The sequence below is a fragment of the Poecilia latipinna genome, unplaced genomic scaffold (assembly GCF_001443285.1).
Source record: "Poecilia latipinna isolate Pla-1442-1.1 unplaced genomic scaffold, P_latipinna-1.0 Scaffold434, whole genome shotgun sequence".
Classification (NCBI taxonomy): domain Eukaryota; kingdom Metazoa; phylum Chordata; class Actinopteri; order Cyprinodontiformes; family Poeciliidae; genus Poecilia; species Poecilia latipinna.
Window position 1 is genome coordinate 58,161 of NW_015113050.1, and position 18,310 is coordinate 76,470.

The 18,310-nt window shown below is 41.6% G+C and overlaps 1 protein-coding gene across 1 annotated transcript in view; it reads right to left on the reverse strand.

The window, feature by feature from the left end:
- The window catches only part of map3k21 (mitogen-activated protein kinase kinase kinase 21), a 25,365-nt gene extending 7,506 nt beyond the window's left edge, over nucleotides 1–17,859 (reverse strand). The window contains exons 1-4 of the mRNA XM_015038216.1: nucleotides 15,672–17,859; nucleotides 2,629–2,809; nucleotides 2,386–2,534; nucleotides 1,450–1,625 (exon numbers count right to left, since the gene is read on the reverse strand). Of these exons, the coding sequence (XP_014893702.1) occupies nucleotides 1,450–1,625; nucleotides 2,386–2,534; nucleotides 2,629–2,809; nucleotides 15,672–16,464 (1,299 nt within the window). The 5' untranslated portion in view covers nucleotides 16,465–17,859. The remainder of the gene's footprint in view (nucleotides 1–1,449; nucleotides 1,626–2,385; nucleotides 2,535–2,628; nucleotides 2,810–15,671) is intronic.
- Between the last annotated feature and the right edge of the window lie 451 nt (nucleotides 17,860–18,310).

The window sequence follows — 18,310 nt, forward strand, 5'->3', positions numbered from 1 at the left end:
CTCTATGAAACCGAGAAGATACGGCTCAACAGAAGCATCTTCAGACTGTCGGACTGCGCCGGTTCATGCTTAAAATAGATCAAATCTGTTCATTTGAACAGGAAGAAAGGTTACTCTGGATACAAAAACTGATATAAAATGCTAAAGGAAGTGTTTGTTTTAAAATATTAATAAGACCCTGACTTACAGCAGCTAGTTTTGAAGTAAATAGACAATCGTTCATGTTGGAAATCAAGGAAAATATTCTAAATGCTGCTCTGATATCGTCTTATATTTTAGATCTTGAACATGAATCGTAATTATCTAAAATCAGAATCAGATCAAAAGCTAAAAAAAAAAAAAAACTTAATTAGCTCAATTTCTGAAATATATGGTTGCATTAAAAATTTCTTCACTTACCGTAATTAAATATCTTAATTTAATCGCCTTAAACCAAAAACTTTCATCGATTTAAGTGATTTAAAATGAAATCGCTAACCAAACTTACAATGCAGGTGTTATGAATAATTTGTCAGATCCTGACAGGATTACACGGTGAAATCAGCAGTGAGGGTTCAAAATATTCAACAGATTACGTTCTGGTTCTCATGTTCGAGGATTTAGAGACACATTCTCAGAAACGCGTTAAGATACAAAGCAGCCTTGAAGACAGATTTCTGTAGGATAAGCGGTGGATGACTCCGTGAATAAGAAGTTGACTGTAGGATTAGTTTGTATGTTGCTGCGAACTTCAGTTTCCTCCCAGGGTTTTTCCTCTTTTCCTCCATCTTTCTCTCAATTCCTTTCTGCTGAGTAAAGATAATCGGTACTAGATGACTTCAGTAAAGCAGCTTTACAGTCGAAACCCGTCAGCCTCCCAGATTAGTGTGGGATATTTGCAGAAAATCTACCAACATAGTTAACAACACTGCCGTTAATTATGTGAAATTTGTATCAGGAAAATGGTTGCCAATCCTCTGAGAAAACACTTTTTATTAAGCATGATTAAAAAAAAAAAAAAAACTACTGAGAGTTAAATAATATATCTGACTAAATTACCAATATTCACAATAAAGAGTGGAAAAAATAGAACATATTCGCCTAGATTAGGAGAAAGAAATATAATTTAAAAGTCTTAGAAACCCAACCTGTGTGGTTCAGCTCACTATTTGTGCTGATCCTGTTTTTTCATTTGACACTAATTAACCCTCGCTTTAAGCGTACACTTAAACAGAAAGCAGATTAAGCTCTTAACCAGGGGGAAGTACGCTCAAGCACCACAGCAGTAATGACTCAGTTAGCTAAAGACGCAACAAGCTTATTAAATGAAGGTGACCAGTCAGGGCTTTCGAGCGGCTACACTTGGACTGCTTCGTCTCTCAGCATCTGCAGACATCAAACGCTGATGTCTGGTAAAGTTTCCACACAGAGCGAGGTGGAGATCGTCGATGCCTTCTGGTCGGCGAGTACCTTCTCTTTGGTCCTGAGCTCATCGAACATCTCCTGGATCTCCACCCGCCAGTCGTCCTGCATGCTGTGGAAGGAGTCCTGGGGCATGGTGGCCATCACCGCCTCCTCGATGGCCGACAGCTGCTCCAGGATGCAGGAAAAGGAGGGGCGGACGTGAGGGTCCTGGTCCCAGCACTCTGCGGGACGAAGCACAGACCGACCCGGGTCAGAACATCTCCGAGCAAAAATCCTTCCCATCTCTCTAAATGGGCTACCAACATATAGCCAGGTAGCTGGTTTTACAGCGGACAGCTGGCATTTGTAGGATACAAGCAGACGCACAGTTGGTGTACAGAAACGTTTTGCAGTATGTCCGACTGCGTTCATCAGACAGAGAAAAGGTTCTGGTTGTCGTCGGCTCAGCAGAACTTTTGTTTTAGTCAGAATGTGAAAAATGATGATGCCAAAAAGAGGCTACGCTTTAACTGAACTGTCGTGTGAATTTTGAACAAACTCTTAAAAAACAGAAAATGGAAATAAAGCGGGTTTCCATTTACTGGTTTGGAGCGAATCAACCAGGTTACGCATGGATGCAATGAACAAGATGTAGAGCTGGAAAACTAGCATGGACCACACATCTCCTTCCACTGAGAGGTCTGGACTTTTTTCACATGTTTCAGAGTCAAGCCCACCAGTGGATAAGAACGTTGGCTGCATCAAAAGAGAGAAACACCACATTACCCACAAAGTCTCGCACTATTTGGTTGAAGAAACGTAAAGTCACGTTTCCCCCCTTAAGAATGCAAATAACAGTACTTTGACCAGTTCACTTAATCACTAGGCAGTACACACAAAATGCAGATTTTTGTCAGATTAAACAGCAAAGTAAATTTGACTAAAAATGACAGCAGAATTGGTTTATTTGATTTTCAAACAAATTGATTTGGCTGTAATCACCTTCCATAAGCTTGGCGAAGGGTTCAGGGCAGGTGGAGGGGATGGGAAGAGTCAACTTGTTGACAGCCACACCGTAAGCAACAGCCAGACCATCGATCCCTCGGTACGGGACCTCCCCCGTTAACAGCTCCCACAGCAGGACACCGTAACTAACGGATGACACAGACACACACAAATAAAGTCACCTTCACCGCATGAAGGATAAGATACTTTATTCAGAGTCGTAGTCCGTCGTTGCCGCACCTCCACACGTCGCTGCCTTTGGAGAAGAGCGAGGACTTGATGACCTCTGGGGCCATCCAGGAGTAGGTGCCTGCAGCCGACATTTTTGTAGTTTTGTGCCACTCTCTGGCGAGGCCGAAGTCCGTGATCTTCAAGGTCTTCCTCCCGATGTCGTCGTTCTCAATTTTTTCAAGTAATAAAACTGAGAAAAGGGGAGAGAGGCAACGCTGAAATAAGGCATTTCAAGCGATGTAGTTAAATTTTCGAGATTAAGTTTGATTTTTTTTTTTACATTCTGCTAAATATTACAAACATAAAAGCAAAACAACGCCAAAGAAAAGCAAAGCAAAGCTGCAAAATAAGCATCTGAAAGTAAACTGGCTGGAAATGGATCCAGACTCCAATGTTCCGACACAACACAAATTCAATTTTTTAGATAATTTTTAGATTATAAATGTAAAACTGCTGATAACTTTACAACGGATGGATGAATGAATAATCAACAAAGCAATTAATGGATGAGAGCAAAAAAAAAGAAAATCAAATAAAAATACTTAAACTCCAAATGTTTCTCGTCACCTAAGATTCAGAGACACAGCTCCAGTCAGACTGATTTTTTTTAACAAGCATTTTTAGTAAGTTTTTTTTAAATAGATAACTATGATTAACGCAGCAGAACAGAAGGAGAGAGAAAACTGCATGTGAGGAGTGATGGGTGACATTCATGAGGGCAGGCAGTACACAGCGCCACTCGTTACTGCGGCAACGGGAGGCTGACAGCGCCACAAAGCGCCTGTCCTCAGGTCCTAAAACTGCTTAACACATTAAAGGCTGAAGCCTGCTGGTAACCCAACGCCTGAAGTGAAAGCGCGGCCGCAGAGAAACCGGGTCCAACTGACGCGCCGTATGAAGTCCAGACAATCTGTGACAATCAGGTGTGAAAAATCCATGCCTCGCACACCTACAGCTGCCCAACACTCGCTGCTCTTTTATCCACGTTTTCCTGGAGCGCAGTGAACAGAAACAGCCGGGGCCTGGCGGTCTGAGTTCCAGTCTGAACCCACACAAGACGAGTAACTTCTTCCTCCCGCTTACATTTAACTGGGAATACTTCTAGTTGCACACAGAACAGATAGTAACTGTGTGGAAGTAAATCAGCTCCACCCGTCATTGTTATGAGGAAGGCAATAATTGTTTTGAAATTGCAGCCGTACAGCCACTAGCAACAAGTCTGTGAAAGTACCAGAGCAGCCTGACTGACTGACCAGGTAAAGCCAGGCGCTTATACATGAGATGGCTCATGAAAAATAATCCCACACGTCGGTTTTAAGGTCTGTTGTCAGCTTTGCTTTCTTGTTTCACATATTTTATCTTCAAAAAACTGAATATTAACAGCAAAAAGTGGCTCTTTGATGTCTTGATACTCTTGATTTTTTTCACATCTGTTTTTACTTCTGCCAGAAACGTCTCTCATTACAAACTGCCCCACTTCACGACTTTATGCGCAGACCTATCGCTTACAGTCGAGCTGCAGAGATTCTGCGAAGCAAACAACGGAGGAGCTGAAACGTACGCCTCGATCTTCCTCAAGTTACTTCTGGGTTATTTTTAAATAAATTTTTAAAACAATGACGGCCCATTAAAAATAAATCCATAAAAGTTGTGTTTGTTTTTTCCCCAAGCGTGCAGAGCGGATGGACTTTACTATGCGTTTCTTGGGGTGTTGTGTCAAAGGAGTGAATTGTTGGAATTTTTAATAGTTAAAATGCGACACTGTAGCAATTTCCAAACAGAAATATTTGTGATGCTTGTAACAAGGTAGCTGCATCATGAGTTGTTTTTTTGTTTGTTTTTTGTTTCTCTAACCTTGAACTCGCTGCTCTCAATCGCTGCACGGCAAACACAGAAAAAAAATATTCACCAATAGTAAATTTACCTCCCTGGTTTTATGCGCTTCTTAAAAGCTTATTGTTCTGCTGGTTATTACAAGTCCTGCTTCTTAATTAAAGAGTAAGCAGATCCGTTGACAGATGCCAATGGGCGGCAGAAGGCAGCCGCTGCCCTGAAGAACCGACGGGGAGCTCAGAAATACGCCTCGTCACTGCTGGGTAAATACAAAAAAAAAAAAAAAAAAAAAAACTCAAACAAGCAGAATGGCCTCCGTTAAAAAATGTCCACGATATCAGAGGCGCTGCGTGACTCGGTTGGTACAACGGGTCAACGTCCTTGACGTGTTTGTCCTTGTTGGATTCCTGGTCTTAGGTCATCTACCTACTTCTCTCTCAACCCTCCTTCCTGTGATATTGGCATTAAAAAAAAAAAGCTGCCAGAGCCCAAAAACTGACCACTACTTTAAAACAAAGCACCACTTAATCATAAAGTCTCAGTTTATCTGAAGGTTTTAGGTGGCAATTTTCAGATCTGACCAAGTTAGTTTGTTTGTCACAAGAAACGAAAACATTTTGTACCAAATTTGACCGAAGGATATTTTAAAGTTTAATAGACCCTGAAAACAACAGAAACTGCATCACCTGTAAAAACTTCAAGAAAATACATAAACATTTCAGTCTAATAAATCACTAAAGCACTGCCTGACTACTCTGAATGAACTGCAAACATTAGGATGGCAGCATTTTGTTTTTTAAGAGCAGTATTTGTATTTGTGTGCATTTGACTGGGTTAAATACAGATAGTTTAAATCACAGCCTGCAAATCAATACCTTTAATTCCCCGGATAGGAAAAAAAAAAAACCCATGAACTTCAATGTTATTTTGACATCAAAACCAAACCTAGTTTGAAAACCTTAGCTTCAGTTTCAAGCCCTGAAAGGATATAAAGACAAAAAAGTAGCAAATCTCCTTTTTTTTTTTTATTTAAGTACTACAAGAGTGTTTGATTTGTTTATGAAGACAGAAACAAACGAGTTGTACTAAATCTCAACTTGTGATAGGTCAAAATATAACAACAACAACAAACAAAACAACTTCATTTGATCATAAATCCTATTTTTCCAGAAATTTTAATTTTTCTTTTAGGTATTCGAGTAAATCTGAGAACACAAACTTATTTCCATTGTTATCCAAAGTGATAAACTTTTCAAAACTGGACAGGAACCTTGAACAGTGAAGCGAGCCCAGATGAACTACAAACTCTCTGATTGGGTAATTCTGTGGTACCAAAACAGTTTCACATCCCCCCCCAAATTTCCACTTGACATGAACGAACGTGAAGCGGTACGCCGAGCTTACAAAGTGGTTTGTTTCTGAAAGTAGCTCTACTTTGTCGTCTGCAGCTCAGGTCAGCCGTCTAACGTGAGCAGTGACGGCTAAGATTTCCGTTGCCATCGTCAGGTAATATTTTAATAGCTGTGAAACAACCGCTAGCATCATTTCAGGACGTCCCAGGCTCGGTGAAGAACAGGGCCATCGGTGCCATTACTCTCCTGGGGCAAACAGGGGATCCTCTACCCCGGCTCCAACAATGGGAATTCCATTACAAAACAGGTTTCATTCCACCAGCGATACACTTCGACTTCCTGTTGTCAAGTCGTCTCCCGGTGACGCCAAAGATTCCTCCCAGCGGCCTCCGTGGAACAATAATAACGACTTAAGACGGGTTGGTTACACGACCTTGAGGAAAAGTGGTCTCAGGATGAACCTGTCTGTGCTGACTTGACGTATAAAATGTCAGGCAGAATATTTTCTTTGGAGCTCCGTGCTACTTTGGTGTCAGCCCTCTAGAAACGATGGATAAAAGAACAAGCTTCTGTCACATGACTCCCTGCTGACGTCAAGCTACAAATAGCAACCTGTCACACTTGCAATCCATTTTATTTGACGTGTCGACTCTAACAAGAGCTGAGCTGCTGGCAAGCGGGAGAGTCAAAAGGTTGACTAGTTTGGTTGCGTTTCAAATGATTAAATCAAACTAAGGAACTCCTGGTGAACATTTATTTGCTCTCTACTTAAAACGTGTCTTGAAAAATACTCAGTAAGTGAAGAGGAAGGGAAGGGTTTACTTCTGTTTTCAAAGTTTTATTGGCCAAAGTGAATCTGAAATGCGGAGAATGCATTTGTGTTCAGCCATGTAGGGTGGAGACGGGAGGTGAGCGGGTCATACGAGACCAAAATTTTACTTTAAGTCATGCATGCAACAGGTTGTGTGTGCTGGAACTTGAACACGTATCAACCTGATTTCCCTTTCCTCATTGTGAAGCAGGGTGGTAGCTGCATCATGCTGTGGGAAATGCTAAGGGAAGCTGTTCAGAGATGGAGCTAAATGTAGCACAATTCTAAAAGAACAGAGATTGCAAACAATTTCGTGGGTTCATCTTTCACTAAGATAAATATTCAGCTTCAGCAGAAACAAGACTTTAGATCAGATTTCCATGTGTTGAAGCGCCCAAAGTTCAGATCTAAATCCATTTCAGAAGATAGGAAACTCCACCCACTTTGAACTCCAGCTATTTAGAAATGAAAAATGGGCACAAATTGACGGTGTCTGGATGTGCAGAGCTGGTAGAGACTCACACTTGCAGCTGTGATTTCAGTGAAAGGCGATCATGACTGTGACTACAAATGGATGCCACACTTTTGAAATATGTATTTGTGAAAACTATTTACTTGTTTTTATCACATAAAATCATAACATTATATTCATCACATAAAATCCTTAAAAAAAACCCTAATTGGTTGGTGTAATAAACTAATCCCTAGAATACCAGCAGCATTGAGACAAACAAACAGATCAACAGCAATCGATGAAAACTGGTGAGTTTATTTACAAGTCAAAGTCTCTACTCAGTGTTTACAAGCTCGAAGTCTCGCCTATAACCAACAGCTGAGTCAATCTTTTGGTCCTTCGGATCCATATTATGTAAGACTCTGTTGATTATTCCCTAAGAATCTGCCAGACTTAAACACCGTCATGCACAAGCTTTGTGATTTTGGTAATTCAGTAATGTTCCGTAATCCAGACTATTTTCACTGTTGGCTTTAAGGATTAGGCCTGCAGGCCAACAACACGTGACAGAAACAGATGAGGAGTCGATTTTATGACGTTTTTGAAGCAACAACACTCCAATGTCAAAAGGTGTAACTCACTTAAAACAGTAAAGCTTCAAACCCCACAAAAAAAAAGGCACACAGGCAAGACAGAGACAGGCAAAATTCTTAGTTTCGGAAAAATTGGCTGTGGTAAAACATTTCTAGTTGCACCTTGGAAACATTAACTTCTGCAGGCTCCGCTGGGTTTCAATGTTATCCATTAAAAGGTAAAGACGAGCTCATCACAACCCAAATACCATTCCATAAACAAAGCAACTTACAGATTTCAACCTCAGTTCAGTCATGGTGACAGTGACTGCTTCCGTTTCATCTGAGTCTCAACTAAAAAGATTTGGTGAGTCGATTTTCAAAACTACACACCAAACCACACAGAGATCACATATTAGGAAATATGTCAGAGGTGACTAGTGAGCACTAACTAGCAAACTCCGTTACCCACATACAAAGTTGATCAGCCACAAACCGATTACCAAAGAAACTTACATTAAACTGAACTCAAATGTTATTTATTGTTACAAGCTAAGACAAAGATCGTTGCTTTGCAAACAAACTTGTAACTGGGGTTATAAGTTCATGCTTAATCTGTCTACCGTTTCTTACTCTGTTGACAAGAAAAAGAGTGACAAAGGGCACCAGCTCATGCAAATGAAGGCGCGTATGCCTTCAAGGCAGACCGCGCCCTGAGCCAACACCCATTTATTACTCCTTTCCCATCTCATGGAGGAACAGTGGGAAGATCAGACAAAAAGGTGCTGGGAACAAATCAGGTCTTATGCTTTCTTGATCGAGTTAGGTTGGGTCTGTGGGCCTTATGAAACATGTTCATTACACTCTTTGTGCAAAAAAAAAAAAAAAAACATTTTAAAATATTGAGTTTTCACCTGGCTCCTTTCAGAAAACAAATCAGCTGCTGCTGGCCACACCCTCCAACTCAATGTTTACACTTTAGACATGTGGAAATGGCTACAAACAGAATTTTTTTTTTTTTTTTTTTAAATCCACTTTTGTAACCTCCCTTTAAAGCAACTTTACAGGCTAATCAAATGTCTATGTGCAACCTGGGGATGCATGACGCTGCAGCTGTCACTATTGTTACCAACCAACATGATTAATCTGGCTTTGAATCCCAAAATGGAGTCTTTCTGCATGGAGTTTGCTTGTTCCCCCCAAACATGCGTGGGTTCTTTCCGGGTACTCCAACTACTGTACTGTACTAGTGAGGTTAACTGGTCTTTCTTATTAGAAGTGTGTGTATGTGTGTGTGTCTGTGATAGACTGCCAAAACTTATCTCGACTTAAAGGTTAAAAATAAAAAACAAACTGTAAGAGATACTGTTGTGGTCAACCACTTCAGTGCTGGTCCAATGTCGTTACAATTTCTCATTGCTTATCTTGATGCCAATGAAAAATGAAAAATAAAAAAACAAAAATAAAAAACAACTATCTAACTCAGAGTCAAAACTATTTTGTTTTAGCGGAGACACTGGGAAATATATTTGATATTTTCTGATGTCCTACATATTTCTGGACTTCTGGAACATTCAAACAATTTCTAAAGATGATTCAGAGCAGCTTTCCCTCCTTCAGAGTGGGTAGATCTTTTTCTGCCTTTGAGCAACATTGCATAAGAAAACAAGTGATCCAGATCCAAACTTCCTCATTTACCAATGCCTTTCTTATGAAATTCATATTTAAAGGTAGATGAGATTTTCCTCAGCGGCGCATAAAAAGTAACTCTGTCTCATGAATGAATAAAAACCCCCAGGCAATCCGGCCGATGGGAACAGGATCAGCACCAACAGTCGGCTAAATCCATCTATCGTGGTCACATCCCTCTCTGGGCCACTTTCTCCTTGTGCGCCCTCTTCCTCTCCCGGTTCGTGCCTGTAAAAGCTGGCGTTCCCCCTACGGCTTGGCTTATTTACACCCATCAAATGTTTAAGGTGTGCAAGCCGGTGCCTTTTTGCCACATAAAGCATCCATCATTGTGCTCATAAGCCACAGACAGGAATGTGGAGGACTGGTCGATGTGGAAGGCAGCTCTTCTCAGCTGTGGGCCCTTTTCCTTTTCACCCAGCCCTGCAACAATAGGTGCAGTCAGGGAGAGGTCATAAAAAACACGGTGAAAGCATCTCAACTCCTCCTCTCTCCCCTCTGCCCTTTCTCCCACCGGAGAAAGGACAGGCAGTAACTGTCTGTGTGTCACCAGGGGTAATTGTGGGAAGCCAGAGAAAGTAGCCTTGCGCTACCTATTGGGACTCTGATGTTTTCTTTGGCCCAAGTCACCAAAAATTTAAGTAAACAGAGATGCGTACGTTGTTTAGGGAAATGTTTTAGTGGCCTCTCTGTCCTGATGAAAGATTTATGTAGGTCAAAAAATCAAAAAAAAAACAAACGCGGAGTTTGAGAGAAGTTGCTTTGCTTGATAGTTCCGACAGAAGCAGATACAACGCTGAGCATGTAGAGTTTTTACTGGAACTTTACAGTAAATACTTCTGTTATTTTCAGAGACAATAACTAATTTTCTGGAATTAGACCAGAGGATACTAAGCAACCCTGAACAGGAGCGCCTAGTTTACATAGTTTAGATCAACATTACATTATTTTTCTTCTTTTGCTCTTTCCTGTGGTTTGTTATTTTTGCCTGTATTTCCTTTTAATTCCTGTAAAGCCCTTTGTTTTGCCTTGATGCTGAAAATGTGCTATATAAATAAAATTACCTTTACTGTTACATGTAAGATCTGACAATTATGACACAGTTCTTCCCAGTTACCGTCATCTGTTAGAGAAAGTTAGAAAAATGATGGATTGGAAAGAGTTTTGTCACAATCCTGTATTTGAGTTTGTCAAGTCCTATGCTTTTACAGACAAAAAGAAAGATTTTATAATTTACAAAAACACCTCGGTTACTTTAACTTTTAAGACCAAAATGGGCTCCATCGGTGTTCTGAATCAGATCTCCTCTGCACTCGTGTCTTCTTTTTTTTTTTTTTTTTACACCAGGCACACCAACAAAAGGATGGAAATTATTCCCAAGCTCTGGTGTATATGGTGCGTTCACTGTGCTAAAGGAGAGGTTGGTGTGTTCAGTGAGACACTGGGAGAGGAAGAGCAGCACCGGGACAACGCCATGAAGCCCCAACAATAGCTTCCGACTGACGGGTGTATGCAGCTGTACGCGCTCCAAGCGGAACTCCCGTCAGTTTCAGTGGCATTCAACCGCGCATTCCTGGCATACTGTCATTCAAACCAAGATGCAAGACTGCAAAGTTAATATGGACTGTGTGTGCTGGCTCTGGACCAAGTTTCAGTGTGATGCTTGGCCCACGTGCTGCTTTGTCGAGTCTGCACACCCTAAATCAAAGAAAAACACACACACACACACACACGCACACAAAGACAAAAAAAAAAACAAAAAAAAAACACATCTTGAAGTGTGAAAGGATGAGCTTTGCTTTGAAACATACTTTCACATCTACAACTGGTATTTCTACAAATTATGTGGACGCAGTCAAGATGTTTGAAAATGTGTATAAATATCCTACTTTGTAAAATTTATTCAGATGAATGACATCTAAAGAGTTCCAGAAACATCAGCACGACATTTTTAGTTTTAGTAGTGCTAAACCGCAACGCTCAGAGGACATGTGGCTAAACATAACCTGCTTGCGTCATAAGCAATTTACTGAGTTGATATTTTTAAGTTGCTATTAATAATATTCTAAGTAAAACAAACAACAAAAAAAAACCTTTGCCCTAACTAGACATGCAAAATATGAAGCAGCAAGACGGGGCCGAACAAAACGAGCAGGGATAAAATAAGACGGGAAACCCCCTCAGTTTGGGGCAATAAAAGAGTAGCGCTCCTCTCTGGGAGATTAAATATGAACAGAACAAAACAAAACGAGGGCTTTGAGACCCTCCGAGTCCTAGCCATTCTTTTGGCCGCAGTAGCCTAGCAACCGCTGCTTGACCAGTCCATTGTGTAAACGTATGTTAAGCTTTTATCCCTCATTAGCAACATTCCTCCCTGCAGGCTGGGATTTTACAGATTAGGTTGAAAAACACAATGGAGAATGGACAAATCTTGCTGACTTCCAACATATTACTTTACAGGCTAATCATTGATCAAACAGCTGCGCGTTTGTCTGCGTGTAGCGTGCGTGCATCCAGAGTTGATAAATGACGGGCAAAGCGAGTCAAGCAAAGTTTTTCAAGCTTTGTTCTTCTACATCTGTATGTGTACACACCTGGCCATATCCAGGTTTATAATGCAGGCAAAACACAAATAACGCAATGTGATTTTAGTAGAGGTTGAACCCTTATTGTAGTAACCCTAACCCCCCACAGAGATTAATCTCTTTTCTATTATCTTTTTAGTTATTTAAAGCCAAAACAAACAGGCAAGCCTGCAGCAGTAGATGCAACATCTCCTCTGAGCTTCGTTATTATATATTTTGTTGTTGTTGCTTTACTGGGAAAACAACTCAACACACTGCAGGGTGCCACTGGAGTGCTTGTGTGTCATAAAGAGGCTTTTGTGAACCAACTGTCCTGCTTCTGACCAAACACACACACACAAACACACAAACACACACGCACACACAGAGCTTCGTTCGCAGTCTTTAGATAGCACTCAGTGTTGGCTACACTATCTCCAGACTTCTGACCCTGAAACAATCTTCTGTGTGCAGGTCTTCACTCTGCTGTTGACAGGAATCAGTCTCCATCGTTCTCGAAAATGTGTGGGAAAAACTAAGTGTTTCAAATGGACACGTTTCTTATCAGGTTTTTTTTTTTTTTTTTTACTCGTGAAGTTTGAGAGTAAAGAAGGTTGTGAAGGATCTTCCATGGCCTCTATATTAAGTGCTCTCTGTTGGAGCTTAGGTTTCCACCGTTTCACAGAGAGGTGACATGGCAAATATAGCAATTTGTGTTTGCCGCACTCTGCCTGTTTGGGGGAAGTGTGTTTGCGTATGTCAACCAAACATCCGATTAGCGGCAACAGTCTACACAACCTCAACTGTTAAATCCTTCTGCTCCATCTGGTTCATATTTAAACCAGAAATCTTAATCTAAACTAATACAACATCTGGACTTGGCCTCTCTGACACTGAAATGACCAAAGGTAAAAATATTTGTAGAGGCAACTCTATAAACTAATGATCCTGCTAGAAATTAGCCAGTTGGTTGCACAGCAACTAAAAATTTGTTGTTAAAAAAGAAAAAAACAAAAGCAATCAGTAAATACGCCACACTGCCACGAGGTCGCCATAGCAACACCACTCATTGGTGTGGAAGTTGTTAAAAAGTGAAGACCACTTTACTTTCAGTGTTATCAAGGTTTTAAATAAGAAGTTGCTACAGTAGTGAGAGTCATTGGATAACTGGAAGTTAATTTGTTTTAATCCCTTGACGATACCAGATCCATCTTCTCAATCCTTTGGACTCTCACTGGTAGGGTTCGGATCCACCAACCAAGTAATCCTAGCTGCAATAATCCCGCTAATTGCTAATATAAGATGTTAAAGATAACAACATGCTGTCCAGAGAAAGATATAAAAACACTGACAGAGGAGACAGCTGATCAGACACGTGAGGTAAATGTTAGNCCNATCGAAACTTATTCCTCAAATGTGTTTCCAGATCCCATTTATCTCATTGACTTTTTAACCAGAAAAGCCAAAAACCACCTTTCTCAAAAACGTATTTCAAATTTAGCCGTTTTCATCAACCTTTCCTGATGCGATACTTCAAAATATGCATGAAAAAACATGGATGGAAACACAGTTTATGGACTCATTTGTCTCTGGTGTTTTATTCCGTATTTATAAATAGTTAAAGGGAGATAATGCCAGAAATTATTATTGAGGGTCCTTTTTGACTTTTTTTTTTTTGTCATGGCTTAACTATAAGGGACTGCACAAAAAACCTCGTTGGTCATAGGATCCTCCACATTAGTGCAACCCGATCTCTTTCAAATCCAGCAAGAAAGTCTTAACCTCAAGCGCTCGGACAGTCTGGTATGTGTACATTTCACAGGTTTTGTCCCGGCATTCACACGTCGACTCCCACAGCTGGAGATAAACAGAGATCGCTACGCCACAGCTGCTCCCCACATGGCCCCGGGCTGATGGGAGCCTCCGATCACAAAAGGGAGAGAAATGGTGTTTAGGGTCACATTACACACATAAACACACCTGAGCTGAAGCAAGTGGCCTGTGTCTCTGGCTAGGTGACCCAACCCCCCCCCCCCACCTTTTTTTTTCACTTCCAGTCCCTTTCCATTCATTATTCAGTCCTGGGAAACTAAAGTTTGCTGGCCTCTTATCAATTACCAGAACTGGAACAGTAGGCCTGCTGCTACTCTGTGAACCAAAATCAAGCGACATGAGCCTGTCATGGATGAGAAAGTCTCACAGTATCGAGCCTGTTCCTACTTACTAAATCACCGGCTTTGTACAATTACTCAGTTATTATGCACATGCTAACGCTTTCTGTACCTTTTTCCTCTCCGTGCCTGTTAAGCACACGTGGCTGGTAAATCACAGACTTTATTTGAACAACATTTCAGCTTTAGGCGGAGAGGGGGCTGGGAAAGTGAATCTGTGTGTTTTGAAGCATAAGGGGGTCTCGGAGCAGGCAAAGTGGCCCAGCTGGGTAAACTCTTCACTTTAGTTCACATCCTCTCGATGGCTTCATCCCCTCCTCCTCTCCACTTTGTTGCATTTTCAACCTATGCAGAGTAAAAGGCCTGGACTGGTCAAGTACTGCGGTGAAACATGTGAATTACGGGTTTGCAGTAGCTTCATTTGACACTGGTGTAACAGCACTGGGTGAGGTGAGATGTTTTAAAGCTAAACATTTCCAAATGTCCAATTTAATCAATTTTGATGTCTTGCTAAGGAGCCTTTAGCCTTGAAATCTTTATTTGTATTGTGAAAAGTTATAAACAGAATGCATTCTGGGCATTTTAATAGGTTATAGATCGACAAAGCATATCTCATAATCAAGTGAAAAGTGCATGGTTATATTTTCTCTGTTGTTTTTAACAAATAAAAATGAATGAAAAAATGTGTTGTGCATATCTATTCAAACCCCTGGGTCAGCACTTTGTGGAACCACTGCTCTCTACAACCACAACTGCAAGTCTTTTATGAAATGCCTCAAAAAGTTTTAGATGTTTTTGAACAGTTCCCTCTGAACAAAAACATCCCCACGGCATGATGCTGCCACCACCGTGTTTCATACTGATAAATTCTCCCACCTGAGCTGTGCATCACTGGAGCTCCTCTGAACTGAACTGTACTGTTCACTTTTGTAAAAGCCTAAACAGAGCAGCTTTGTTTACACTGACGTTAAGTTACCCAAAGGTAGTTGGCATTTTGCCCGTGTGACATTCAGTATCTTTACAGTTTTCTTAAAATCTTACTCAACTTTGTCAAGTATGAAGTAATGCCATGAACCGCAGGAGGTCTTATACCCACCAGAGAAATGCTTCGGAGTGGTCAACTCACCCAAACAAGGATCAGATCAGAAAATGGCAATACATTAAAACATATGTTAGGTTTCTGCTTTTTGTGATTGTTATGAGATATATTTAACTATGATGAAAAAGAAATGGATGGACCATCTTCTTAAAGTACATTGGCACAAAATAAGAGCAAAAAGAAATAAAAAACACACACACAACACAAGGACATGCTATTTATTGATTATGTGACTTCTGGGATAAATTGTTTTTTCTTTATTTATTTGGGGGGATTTGAGTACATGGGTGTGAATAGAAATGCTGCTAAATAATAAATTCGATTTTGATAGATATGCTTATTTATTTGAAAAGTATACTCCATTTACTTCACAGTAAAGCTACTTTGTTCTGGTCCCCTAAATAAAATTCTAATCTGCAAGGCCTTTGCTAAAACTTTACAAAAGACACACACACACACACACACACACACACACACACACACACACACAGTCAAATCTTTGCTTACTGTTACTGGACTTCAGGTCCCGATGGATGATGGGTACCACGGCCTCCTCGTGCAGATAGAGCATCCCGCGTGCGATCTGCACTGCCCAGTTGACCAGGATGTGTGGCGGGATACGCCTTCCAGTCAGCGCCCGGTTCAGCGTCCCGCCTCGGGCATACTCCATCACCAGGCACAGGTTGGGCTCTTCCAAGCACACCCCCTCCAGTTTGATGATGTTGGGATGCTGCAGCATTGAAAACAGCTTGGCCTCCTGCTTGACGCTGGCGGCGGTGGCCGTGATGTCCTCATCCGGGTCTTGCCGTGCCGCTTTCACCGCGACCTCCTGATCTTTCCATGTTCCCCGGTAGACTTTGCCAAAGCCACCCACGCCAATGATTTCCTCCAGCACCAGTTCACTGAAGGGAATCTGAGTGGGCGAGCTGGGCACTTGCTCCGACACCCCCGCCGACCCACTGGTTGCGGGAATACGGTAAATAGCGGGCTGGTACGTGACGTAATTAGAAGGGAAAATCCCGACCCGGTGGTTCAGCTTGCCCGTCCACCATCCTTCGTCCCCGGAGATCGCAGCGTCCTTGGACAGGACCTCGACCACGTCCCCTCTCCTGAGGCTGAGCTCGTCCTCGCCGCTTGCCTCGTAGTCGTACGCGGCGGTCCACAGGGACCGAGTGGGACACAGCGGAGCAGAGTGAGCCCACGACCGGACAGTCGGGCACTCTGTCCAGGCATGCTCCCCGGTCCCACCGCCGCCCGGCCGCCCTTCACCGTTTGGGGAAGCGGCCTGCGAGACATCCATTTCTCGGTGGCCCTAGCGGCACCATAGGGTGCAGAGCTTATAGAACTAAAAGAAAAAAAAAATTAAAACTTTAAAATATAACTTTTAAATATACTCATAATGTCACTTTAGCGAGGTGAATCCCCTCAGCAGCACCCAGGAAAGTCAAATCGTGTCCAAAGTCCTGTGAGAGAGGCAGCCTACAAGCGTGTATCCACGTCGCCACTCCGATAGAAGTATGATGGTCAATGAGCAACCCAGCGAGGCTGCTCGCTAAGATTAGCCGAAATACGGCTTAGCAAACACCAGCGCTTCATGGGCTGACGCCTGAGACTTATTAAAAGCGACCAATACGCCATGAATTGCGTATATAATATTTGTAAGTCAACTAAGTAACGACGAGATACCAAAATGTCCTGTGAGAAAACTAAAGTTAGCCTTAAACAGATGGAGCAAAGTTACCAAGTTTCCGCAGGTGCCGCAAGAGGTGCACCTGCACCGTCCGACCCGAGGAGAAACACAGAGCCTCCCCGGGGCTGGTGTCCCGTCCAAACTCGCAGGTAAATAGTTCGAAGCAGTCGAGTTGAGGAATGTAAAGTTTGCCTGCTGGTTTGTGGACTTTAAGGACAAACCCCGGCTGCATTCCAGACTCCTGGCTAGCGGGCTAGCTTAGCATAGGTCAGCCCGTTGGTTAGTTGGTTGGTTGGTTGTTTTGGGAAAAGTTGCCCCTCTTTTAAAACCGCTTCATCCACAGTCTCTCCTCCGAGTGGGGGAAAGAAAACCCGTGAGTAAAATGAAAAGCGCACAAAACATCTTAAGAGATAAACTTCTTATTAAGACGCGGACAGAAACATAAAAGAACAATCCCACAAACTTTAACCAAAACAATCCCTCCCCCGACCGCCACTGCTGTCGCTTAGCGGAGTGGGTCGCAGCAGAGGCTGGCTGGATCTGAGGACTGCTGCTGTCCGGGCTGGCTCTGGTGAACGCTGATTGGTGGACGGGGTGACACGTGACGAGCGCAGCAGTTGGAGTGGAGGAAGGAGGAGCCACTGTAGGAATGTCTGTGGAGAGCGCGCTTTCATGGAAATTATTGGAATAGTCAACCATAAAAACCCCCATCCACTCCGACACACATGCCCATTGAAACTGTTGATACTCAGCCACAGCTTTAAACTGCAGCCCATAAATTTGAATCCATATTTAATGTATTAAAATATATTAAATTTCAACACTTTATGCTTAACTATTGCATCCACATCCATACATATCAAATCATGCTTGGTATGGTGTGGTATGCATTATGCGATTTAACTGATTTCTCCATTAAAACCGCTTGAGGAGTGAGATTATGGCAAGCTCATTTTGCATATTGTCACCATCCTAAAATAATAAAAGTCCTAAATCGCCATCCCTTTCTTGCCAAAAGAGATGTTTTAAGCAAGGAAGAAAAAGAAGGGGGGAGCAAAAAAAAAAAAAAAAAAAAAAAATCACTTTTGGCAAAAAAAAAAGAAAAAGAAAAAAGTATTCTGGCCTTTTTTTTGGAAGTTGACAATTGCAAGGCTATTAAAAAAAATCTATGTTTTTAAATATAAGTTTTGCTAATTTCATGAAAATCACTTAAATTAAAATTAAAGTACAAAAAGTATTTCTCTTTAATTAACCAATTTAAAATAGGATCACAGCCAAATAAAAGGTCACACTTTAAATTTTTATTTTTTAAATGAAACGGCGTTTTAAACACCGAGTATAAGCACCAAGTATTAAGCACTCACACAAGAAGAAAAGGTTTGTCATCACAAAAATAATAAGATAAATGTTGTTATCTCAACATAATGTGATAAGAAATTTATTTTTATGCATGGGA